A 10,739-nucleotide genomic window follows, 5' to 3' on the forward strand; every position below is an offset into this window, starting at 1 on the left:
TCTCCAACCATATATGTTCGCTTTCTAAGTTAATTTGTCTCCACACACAACCCAATAATTTTATAGTCAACTCAATGAATTAATATTTTCTTTTCATATTTTATTATAAATAAATTATAATTATATTATGAATTGAATCATCAACCATTAATATACTACTACAATAAGTTAATAATTATATATTTGGGCCTTGTTTACTAATCGGTACAAGAATAAGGTAGAATAGAATTCACCCTTAACAGCATTCCGCATTAAATGAAATATGAATATCAATAAGATGTTTACTATTGAGGGAAATATTTAGATTGACAATTTTAAATTATTGTATTTATTTGAATAATTATATGGTACTAATAGTTTTAAATCTTTTAATTCTTATTTTGCAGAGCTATATTTGATGGTCTCATAATTGAGTATCAAATCTGTTTAGGGCGACTTTGGCTTAGCGGTTGCAAATTAAAATTCCAATATCTCCTCAAATATGTTGCATAGAGGGAAAAATATGTGAGAAATTCAATTATGCTTCATTAAGAATTAAATGTATTTTTTGTCTGTAATTTTGGTCGTTTAGCGTTTCATTCCACAATTTTTTAGAATAGTATTTTGATTATAGTTTTGTTTTAGTTTCTGCTATTTTAGTCATCGTTATTCACTGGAGTTCACCTCCACTTGTGAGATTATTGAACTCTTGTAAGGAAAAATAAAGAGACTGAGATAACAAAAATTAGAAAAAATATAAAAAATCAAAATGCTATATTTAAAAGTTGAAGGGTAAAAATACTGACACGAATTGGCCAATAAGACGACAATCCTAATTTTAAAATGTCACATGAAAGACATGCATTTTTATGAAAAAAATAGTGAATTTCGATGAAAAAATAATTAAAATCAAATCACCTAAGAATCAAAATAATATTTTAATAAATTAAAGGACGAAAACGTCAAATGACCTAAATTTTCAGATAAAAAGAATAGATTTAAATCTTTTCTTGATTCAGGGGGTGCAAAATGATATTTTTATAGTCTGAGGAGGCAAAATGTTAAATCTACATAGTACAGGGACCAATTTGAAATTTTACCCTATTATCAATTATTGAGGCAGCCCATGAGCATTTTATCCACTTCTCCCGCCATATGGATAAGAGACTTCACCACACACGCGTCATCACTGAGTCTGGACCATTACTCCCGCAAGCACTCCTCCACCTCTATAAATAACTGACCCATGTTCAGAATCTTCATCTTCAACGCCATCCACAGCCACATTCCAAATCAAACTCTTCCTTCTAATGGCTTCCACATCATTTGCACTCCCGAATCGCAAACTAGGCCGCAGATTCTCCGCCATTCCGCCGCCGCATTCCCCGCTTCTCCGTGTCTCCTCCGGTTACGCCACCGCCGAGAGGATCTCCGTCTGCCGAGACGGCAACGACTCGCCGACGGCGTACGAAGTGCTCGGGATTCAGACCGGTGCGACGTGTCAGGAGATCAAGTCCGCCTACAGGAATCTGGCCAGAGTTTTGCATCCAGACGTCGCGCCCAAGTACGGAGACGACGGCGCATCTTCCGCCGACGAGTTTATGCGAGTGCACGCGGCGTATGCTACTCTCTCGGATCCAGATAAGCGGGCGGTTTACGACAACTCACTGTTCATTCGACGGCGGAGTGCGGCGGCTTTTTCGGCTAGCGGTTATTCCGAGGCGAGTGGCCGGAGGCGGACCTGGGAGACTGATCAGTGCTGGTGATGAATTGATCTCGACTTTAGGCTTTCGGTTTTGCAGTTAATGAACTTTTGTACAGATATTTCACGCAAAGATTCTCTGGTGAACAATATTTAAAGTTATGGCTAGTGGACTTTGTGATCAGAAATAGAGTACCTATGTATATAATTATGGTTTGTAATTGGTCGATACTTTGTCGTTATAGTAATGGCCATGAAACTGAGATTATCAACCCTACTCTTAAGCCGTGTAGAGTTACTCTTCCATTATTCTTAATAATTTTTCTCAATCATAATTATTGATTAAAATTCAAGTTTGTCTAGTTTTTAATAGAATTTAATAGAATTTAGATTTCCACCAATAGTAAATCAATGCTTCTCCCTCTCTCTCTCTCTCTATATATATATATAGCATTGATTATTTTTGTTAAATATATTTTGAACCTATAAAATATACATATAGTCGCATTCACTTCAGATAATAAAATTCTCTGTGATAAAATAATATAGCATTGATAAGGCTAAAATGCCATTCTCATTTAAGTTCTAGACTTTTATTTTACTCCCTAAATTATGCTTTAATTAAAAATTACTCAAATTTTAATTAAAAACTAATATTTGTAGCTTATAATTTTTTATAAATTATATAATATAATACAATAAATATTTACAGGCTCAATATAAGCAATTTATTTATATTAAAAAAAACACGTAAATGTGTAAATAGTGATGTGAAAAAATGAAACATAATATTTTAACCAACATGCCCACAAAACCATTCAAATTGGTTCTCCCAGGACCTTCCCTCATTCCTTACCCATTAATCCCAGTAAAGTGTAAAGCAGACCCACATCAAAATAGTATTTACACTTCATTTACGTTCATCTACTTCTCATTATTCGATTGCACAAATTTTCATCAAAGGCGAAAAAGAGAAGAAGCAAAATCATTCTTTTCTTTTGGATCTCTTACCAGTGCTCCTGCAGTGGCATTCTTGGAAGGAGCACTGCAAGATCAATGAATCCCACCACTCATTCTTTTTTCAATCCCACTCCTCAACCTTCAATTTCTACGCTCTGCAACTATGTATACATAAAATTTAACCACAAATTACAACAAATAAATTTTAATTTTTTAAAACAAAAAATTAGATAAATTTAAGTTTTATATGCGATATCTTAGTCTTAAAATATAATTAGTTGTCTTTGAGATTACTTTAACCTCTTTTTCTTATTTTTTAAGTTTGAATTATTATTTGGTTTGAAATATTTTAATAATTTTTTTATGAATGATTTTTATTTACTGATGATTTTTATTTAATAATTCTGGGGGAAAAGAAATAGAAAAATATATTTGGAGTAGTGATATCATATTATATCATGAAGAGATTGAGAGTTCAAATCTGGTGATGATGTTTTCTTTTTCATGGTGAGGACCACATTTGATAGAACCTTCAAACACAAGATCACTAAATAGAACAAGAACATTAATGTTCCTTTCTACTACAGCCTCAGATGTATTTCATTTCTCACATATACAATAAAATCTAGTTGGAACCAAAAACAAAATTTATAAATCTGCCAGGAACAAAACCTTCCACCTGAAAATGCACAAGACTTCCTTCCCCAACAGATAACTCGACAATTTGGTGTGAACGTGTGCACATAGACACACTGAGCCAACCACCACACGTCCATCACAGGACCGCTATTGCAACAATCCTTTAGAGAAATCATCAACTCTACTCTCATGCAGCTTTGAAGCTTTCTGATAAAAGCTTGTAATATTGTATTTGCTGCAGCCAAAAGTATACATTGTTAAGGAGAGAAAAAGAATGCAGGATTGCTGGGGCATAAAGAATGCAATAGTAATCCAAAAGCACCTTGTCTGAAACAGAAGGAGAGATTTTCTCCAAAGCTCGCCTGAAATGTACATCTTTGATGGTCCATGGTACGCCATCCAAACTTCTGTACGATGATGTTAGTTTCTCTTCAAGAGCAGCCATGGCGGCTTCGTTCATCTACCATTAAGAAATACTCTTATCAGAAAATCCTAGTCTTACTGTAAGTGAGTATGAAGTTTCATACAGGTGAAAATATGTCACTTGTTCTGTAGCTACAAAGGATGTCTATTGTTCTATTTTTATGCATAATTTCCTGAACGGGTAGATAGGAAAGAAAGTGACATCAAGTTGACTTATTTTATTTCTGAAACAATAATCAAAAGGGAAGTCAGTGCCAAAGGCAGTAAAAGACACACCAAAGCAGAGAGATCAGCGCCACTGAGATTTTCACAAGCACCATCTCTGCCAAGGGCCATCAAGTCCATATTAGCATCTATTGGCTTCTTCCGAGCAAGAGCTTTCAAGATCATCCCTCGTTCATCTGGACTAGGGAGAGGAACATACAGAAGCTTCCCAAATCTTCCTGGTCGGAGCACAGCACGATCCATAACTTCAGGCCTACCAATATACCAGCAAGATAAGAGAGGCTAAAATAAGGGACCAAAGATAAACATTCCAGCAGAATATTTTCTAATTTCCCATCAAAAGAGCTGGAAACAGCTATCTCTACCTATTTGTAGCACCAATTACATAAACACCCCGTCTCTGTTCTGCACCATCCAGTTCTACCAATAGCTGCAATGGCAGATATTGTCCATTTCTCAGTCCATAATAATGTCCGGACAATTTACTGCAAAGGGAAGAAAATACTGGAGACGGGTTATTTTACTAACCTGGTTCAAGAGCCGCTCAACAACCCAGCCCCCTTCTTTACCACGCTTCGTCGTCAGTGCATCCACCTGATATTGAAAGTCGTACAAATTGTTAATCACTGCCAGAGTGCAAGTACAAAGGCAAAGGGATGACTAATATCTAATTTACTTGTTCTAAAATGCATTGATCTTATGTAGAGTTGCAAAAATAAGGAACAAGAAAGAAGTACCTCATCAAAGAAAAGTATACATGGAGAACATGTCCTTGCACGACTAAATATTGTCCGCACTGCCAACTCACTTTCACCAACATATTTATTAAGAAGCTCAGGACCCTTGATGTAGAACAAAAGTTTACCGTGAGAATCAGCAAATTTCTGTTGATCCCAGCAAAATTATGGTGAGATAAAACCAGGAGAGAACCTTAATATGTATGAAATTTGCCCCAGCTTCATTAGCAACAGCCTTGGCAATCAATGTCTTTCCGCAGCCTGGAGGACCATAAAGCAAAAATCCTGTCTCCAAGTCCACCCCAAAGTCCTAAAAATTGAGAAACTTTTTCAGGGCAGCAAACATCTGAGAATTACTCAATAAAAGGAGGACTCAGAAAATCTTATGCTGTGGACTTCATAGTTTTCTGTGTGATTGTCTTACTTTTTCCAGAAACAGACGCTAAAGAAATCCAAGTGTGTTTTGATAGAGGAGCAAACATATGAGACTGAATTGACTTAAAGTTACACGAAGATAGACAATAATCTAGATGTTGGGTTGCCTGCTAAGAAGTTCAAGCAAAAGAAGAAAGTAAAACGAGTCTAGTTTTGTTGCAAAGCCATAGCTCAGCTCAATAAATAAAGAAATTAATTACAATACCTCATAATCTTCAGGAAACTTTATACGCCTAACTATGTAACGGTCAAATTCCTCCCTAAGCAAATGAAGACCTCCAACATCATCCCATTTCACATTTGGTATAGTAGAAAATCCTTCTCTTCTAGATGAAGGTTGAACCATTTTAGCAGCTTCCTGCCATCAATTGGATTGGAATATGATATGCATCAAGACATCAGAAAACAACAGAAAAATCCCATGAAACGTGAACCCGAAATGAACAAGATCATGCAGAAGTTGGAATAATAAAAGTGAAAAGAAAAAAAAATTGCAATAGCATTAGTTAACTGAATAATTTTCTCCAATCATCAGTTGACAAAAAGGTAGCTGGCAAAAAGATGCAGGTATAAGTAATTTTCCGGCCATCTTTCGGAATGTGCAACATGGAGTGATAAATGAAGTTGACATGAGTTGTACTGCAGATGACGGTAGTTTGGAAAAATTAAATAAAAAAGACACTATCAAGAGAATGTAGATATATTTGCTAAGAGTAATTCGGACCTAACGTCTGTGCCACCTAGGTACATATAACCCACACAATTCTACATAGGGCACATGCAGCAGGCCACATAGGAAAACATGGCACACAAAAGGGATAGGTGCGACATATTACAGACTAATAACCAATGACAGATTGAAGAAAGATATGTTTAAGAATTGTAAAGTTGCAATGCCAATGTCAACACCATTTTTCTCCTCTTCATTACTCTCGACAAGCAGCAGAGGGGAAAAGAGATTCACACATAACAGCATAGAAAGATTATCCAGCATTGTCTAAGGATGTAAGGAAACCATAATCCAGCACATTCACTAGTTACCAATGTGCAGACTATAACTGAATCTCAATTACCTCAAAATCGGCCATGGTTATGCTGAGTTTCTCCATTTCTTCATGGGACCATGGTTGCCTCCACCAATCTTCATTAGAATCCCTGTCTTGTGATTCTTTTGAAAGCTCAACCTTTCTCTTGTCTATGATTCTCTTCATTGCAAGGTTACCAGCCTTGTTGGCTAGTGCTGCCAAATCTGCTCCAACAAATCCTGGAGTGGACCTAGCTATTTTCACAAGATCAAAAGCACCTTCAACCTTAAGATTGCATGTTAGCACTGAGAGAATCTGAACACGTGCGCATTCATCAGGAACTCCTAAAACAATTTCACGATCAAATCGTCCAGGCCTCCTCAAGGCAGGGTCAACAGCATCAGGTCTATTTGTTGCTCCAATAACAAGTACATAGCCAGGTCTGCAATTAGAACTTTCAGAATCTGCATTGTCGTCGTTGGGTTTCACAAGCCTGTGCGATTCATCCATGCATGTCATCAACTGTGTCACAATGCGCCTCTCCATTTCCCTCTGCAAATTTTCCCTTTTTGAAGCAATTGCATCAATTTCATCAATGAAAACAATAGATGGTGCTGTCCTGTATGCTTTTGAGAATAACTCTCGAATATTTTCTTCTGATGCACCTGAAAAGGGTCACAAAGGGAAAAAAGAAGAAAAAAGAACTTGAATACTCCAAGAGCTTTAAAACGTATGAAAGAAAACCACAGGAAAGTAAGCTATGTAGATAGAAATTTATCATCAAACAACACATTCTAAAGACTAAACCAAAGACAAGTGAGAAAACCAAAAAGGACACCTAGATTTAGCAACAAGGCACACAATGGATCTCAATTTCAAAGTATAAAATGCAAAGTCAGTCAAAGTTGGCACTGGTCAAACAATTCGCTCCTGTTTGCTGAATAATTTGGCAGCTGCAAAAGGACTTGTTTTGAGTTGATCTCAACAGTGAAATTGATTTTAGGAAATTCACCACAATAGAGAAAAATCAACAACCACAATAGAGAAAAATCACCACAAGTGGATATCAATCACCACAATAGAGAAAAATCAACCTTTCCAATGACACAAAAAAGGGAATTCACAATCTTATAGTTACACAAATAAAGCTAGAAAAAGAAAATGAAGCTATCTGCCTGTATGTGGCTTCCAAAGAATTTTGTGTATCGACCTCGACATTTTTTAGTAGTATATGGCACTAGTTCCATGTTCAACTGTTAAACTAAAGAGGATGATACACTGGTTGTCTCAAGTAGTATATAATCCTTGTTGGTTCTCCAGCTGGTACATTGTAGATTTGGTCCCCAAGCTCTGAAAGTGGAATGAATTGGTAGGATGCAGGAAATCCATCTAATTATAATGAACTGAGACATCGGGTGATATGTGTATAAATATTGGAACAAATCCTTATCACATGAAACCAATTCAGAATCCCTTTACATTTCATCAGAGTAGGTTCAGGTAATTGCAAAATTAGAATGCAGCATCTGGCAACTAATTCTCATACAGACTTAGACATCTATTTGAGGCCAGAAAACAGGAAGTCGAATTGTTTAGAAAAAGAAATCCCACATTGCTTAATATTAACAATTCAAGAATAAGGAAGAATCGAAGTCTCTCTTAAGCTGAACCTAATTGAATGGTTAAATGAGAAAGTTTGAAGCTGGATGTAAGTTATCCAAAGCTACACCATTTTCAGCTTTGGCCTTTGTGCATAAACTGGGTACTCATACATGAAAGTACAATATGGAATTTTCCACTGTTTTATATATAGGCTACATAGAAGTGAAAATATTCAAGCTAGTGCTCCAGCAGCAGCACATACATAAAAGCTGATAGTCTAGATATTTCATACTTATTAAGTCCCTCTGAATAATACCAGTGTTCTTCACTATTAAGTCATACATTACAATAATCCTTGCTTTAAATGTAATACCTGAAACTCCAGACACCAGCTCAGTAGCAGAAATTTTGTAAAATGGCACTCCAGTCTCATTGGCAATGGCATGAGCCAACTTGGTTTTTCCACATCCTGGTGGCCCATGCAATAGAATCCCTGCCATAGGCTTCACGCCCAAGTGACATGGTATCTGCGGATGATACAATGGCACAATGACCTCCATCTTCAATTCCTCAATCACACCACTCATTCCCCCTAAATCCTTAAACATTGGCCCATTAGCTTCATGCCCCTCCTTGCCACTATTATTATTCTTATTAATCATACTCAGATCATCACCTAATTTACCTTCTTCAGTTACCAAGTTAACCTTTTTCATATCCTTGTTATCCACAACCTCCAACTCCAAGACTTGTTTAACCTCTATCCCCTTCCCCGTCTCCTTCGATTTCCTACGCAAATTTTCGCGTAGCATCGACTTCATCAAGTCAAGCTCCGGTTCGAATTTCTCCCCATAGACGGCGTCGTCCGAGGTAGACACCTCCTCATCGGACGAATCATCTCCTTCCGAAGAACTGGCAGATACCACAGAGGATGACGAGCCGCCTCCTCTACTGTTCAAAACGTCGTCATTCCTATTCCTCAAGTGTCGAGCTTCAACGAGCCGCAATTTTTCCTCCTTCTCATCGATTTTCCTTCGTTTCTTCATAAGAGGAGTATCACCATCATCGTTAGAATCATCCATGTCGTCGTTTCTTCTGCTTGATACCTGAATAATTTGTTGAACACGTTTAGTGAATGGCTGCAGCTTGTGCCGGGCATAGTGTGGGTAGGTGGAGCGGAGGTGGTCCACCAATTCCTCGACGGTTCCGTGGTTCTTCTTCGCAGCGGACTCGATATGCCGGCGGAGAATACTGTCGAAATTGGACCTAGATTTTGCTCCTTCGCCGCCGCCGCGTCTCCTTCCCATCCTCAGTTGTTGCAGGGAAAAGAAGGTGGTATGAGGTGAGAGAAATTAGGGTTTTGATTGCATGAAATTAGAAAGAATTACTGCCACTACCATGAACGCTGGAGTTTATAATGTCTTGTAAAATTTAGATTATTTGACAGAATATTTCCAAGACTGGAAAATATATTCAACCCTGCACCATTATTAGCACTTACCGGACTAACCCAAATATACAAAATAGTATAAACTATAAATTAAGAATTTGAAATATTTCATAATTTAGAATTATCCAAATAAATTTTAATTTTAAATCTATCCATTCAAGCCTAAGATAGAGAAATTAATGAGGTTGACAGAAGAGGACGTTGGGCTTCACTATGGAAAGAGGAGACGCAATATGCCCAATAATTTTGCTATTGTGGGAACAAATTCAACTTAAATACCCAAAATTGCCATCCATTTGTTCTTTTCATTTGTGACTTCACTATGAAAAAATAAATTTTTTCCTTCCATTCACTTTTGGTGATAAATATAACTCATAAAATTTGGTTCAGATAACATTTGATCAGATTTAAAACGTAATGTATAAATCAATAAGGATAACCGAACATAATTCATGTGTGTAATATGATTTGGATTAATTCAATAATAGCTTTATTTAGTGAATAAAATTGAGGTTTCATGAATAAGTTGAAGGTTATGGTTCAAGTATCATCAAACTTGTAAATTTTTGTCTCGTGCAAAACGAATTTAATTTTAAAAGTGTAATGTGGATAAATATGTAAAAGTTGGCTCAAGCCCATTAGAAAAAAATACAAGTGATATGGGGTAGTGTGTAAGAGTAAGCCGAGACCCATTGGGGTGCGGGGGTCACCAAGAACACTTGGGATCCGAGTGGGTTGATCTGAGCTGACTACTCGCAACTCAGAATTGGGAGCATTACACGTGGCATGATCCATGGCCACCAACACTATTCAATAGGTACGTACATTTATTATCTTGTTACTCTATATATGTGATCTTGCTATTCGATTCAATAGGTATGTGAATTTATTATCTTGTTACTCTATATTTATAATACTGTGATTCGGTGTATGACCTGTTGGTTGATTTAAGCATTGAAACATCATGATATGACACATCCAGCAACTTTAATTGTATTTTTAAACTGTTTTTTTTTTTTAAAAAAAAAATGGATCATTTTGTGGAGGATCAAGACCCGATGATCAGGTGACCACTGGAGTTGATCACAAAGAGACCAGATCAACGAGTTAATTATTTTTTTATTATAAAAAAAATATTTTATTATAATTTTTTTTAAAATAATAACAAAAACATGACGAGTCGTGATTTCAAATCGCGACTCGTCATTAAATTAATCCCGGAAAATGCAAAATTTCCCAAGTCGGGAAACAAAATCCCGACTTCAAGTCGGGAGTTTGAATCCCGACTTGGAGTCGGGATCCTGAATCCCGACTTCAAGTCGGGATCCTGAATCCCGACTTGAAATCGGGATTTTGTTTCCCGACTTGACAATTTTGCTTTTTTTTTTTTTCGTTTAAATTATTATTATATAATTTAATTTATATATAATTAATTTTAACAATATACTAAAATCCAAAATTAATAAAATTAACATTGCATTAACTTAAAAAATTACAATTAAGGGTACAAATGTAATAGTTATTTATTTTGTACAATTGTAAAAAATTACATTAAATGTATA

The 10,739-nt window shown here is 36.2% G+C and overlaps 3 protein-coding genes across 3 annotated transcripts in view; 1 reads left to right on the forward strand and 2 right to left on the reverse strand.

Annotated features, from left to right (window-relative positions):
* Positions 1,018 to 2,034, forward strand: LOC105166053 (chaperone protein dnaJ 11, chloroplastic). Its single transcript, XM_011085270.2, has one exon. It carries the CDS (start codon positions 1,290 to 1,292, stop codon positions 1,743 to 1,745), a length of 456 nt encoding a protein of 151 aa, XP_011083572.1. The 5' UTR covers positions 1,018 to 1,289; the 3' UTR covers positions 1,746 to 2,034.
* On the reverse strand, positions 3,401 to 9,214 carry LOC105166054 (cell division control protein 48 homolog C-like). The gene is made up of 10 exons (XM_011085271.2): positions 8,101 to 9,214; positions 6,174 to 6,790; positions 5,306 to 5,458; positions 4,859 to 4,975; positions 4,666 to 4,770; positions 4,457 to 4,522; positions 4,294 to 4,358; positions 3,980 to 4,181; positions 3,603 to 3,740; positions 3,401 to 3,515 (listed from the first exon to the last, which is right to left on the reverse strand). The coding sequence occupies exons 1-10, from the start codon at positions 9,032 to 9,034 to the stop codon at positions 3,468 to 3,470; spliced, it is 2,445 nt and encodes an 814-aa protein (XP_011083573.1). The 5' UTR covers positions 9,035 to 9,214; the 3' UTR covers positions 3,401 to 3,467.
* Positions 9,201 to 10,739, reverse strand: part of LOC110012292 (serine/threonine-protein phosphatase 7 long form homolog) — a 3,801-nt gene continuing 2,262 nt past the window's right edge. The window contains exon 5 of the mRNA XM_020695254.1: positions 9,201 to 9,206. Coding sequence (XP_020550913.1) covers positions 9,201 to 9,206 — 6 coding nt within the window. The remainder of the gene's footprint in view (positions 9,207 to 10,739) is intronic.

Source organism: Sesamum indicum, linkage group LG7 (genome assembly GCF_000512975.1).
Source record: "Sesamum indicum cultivar Zhongzhi No. 13 linkage group LG7, S_indicum_v1.0, whole genome shotgun sequence".
Taxonomy (NCBI): Eukaryota; Viridiplantae; Streptophyta; class Magnoliopsida; order Lamiales; family Pedaliaceae; genus Sesamum; species Sesamum indicum.

Coding starts and splice junctions, on each gene's coding strand:
- LOC105166053 (XM_011085270.2), top strand. CDS start 1,290: ATGGCTTCCACATCATTTGCACTCCCGAATCGCAAACTAGGCCGCAGA.
- LOC105166054 (XM_011085271.2), bottom strand. CDS start 9,034: ATGGGAAGGAGACGCGGCGGCGGCGAAGGAGCAAAATCTAGGTCCAAT. Junction 4,523..4,665: donor GTATACTTTTCTTTGATGAG/GTACTTCTTTCT, acceptor TTTCAATATCAG/GTGGATGCACTGACGACGAA. Junction 4,182..4,293: donor GTAATTGGTGCTACAAATAG/GTAGAGATAGCT, acceptor GTATATTGGTAG/GCCTGAAGTTATGGATCGTG.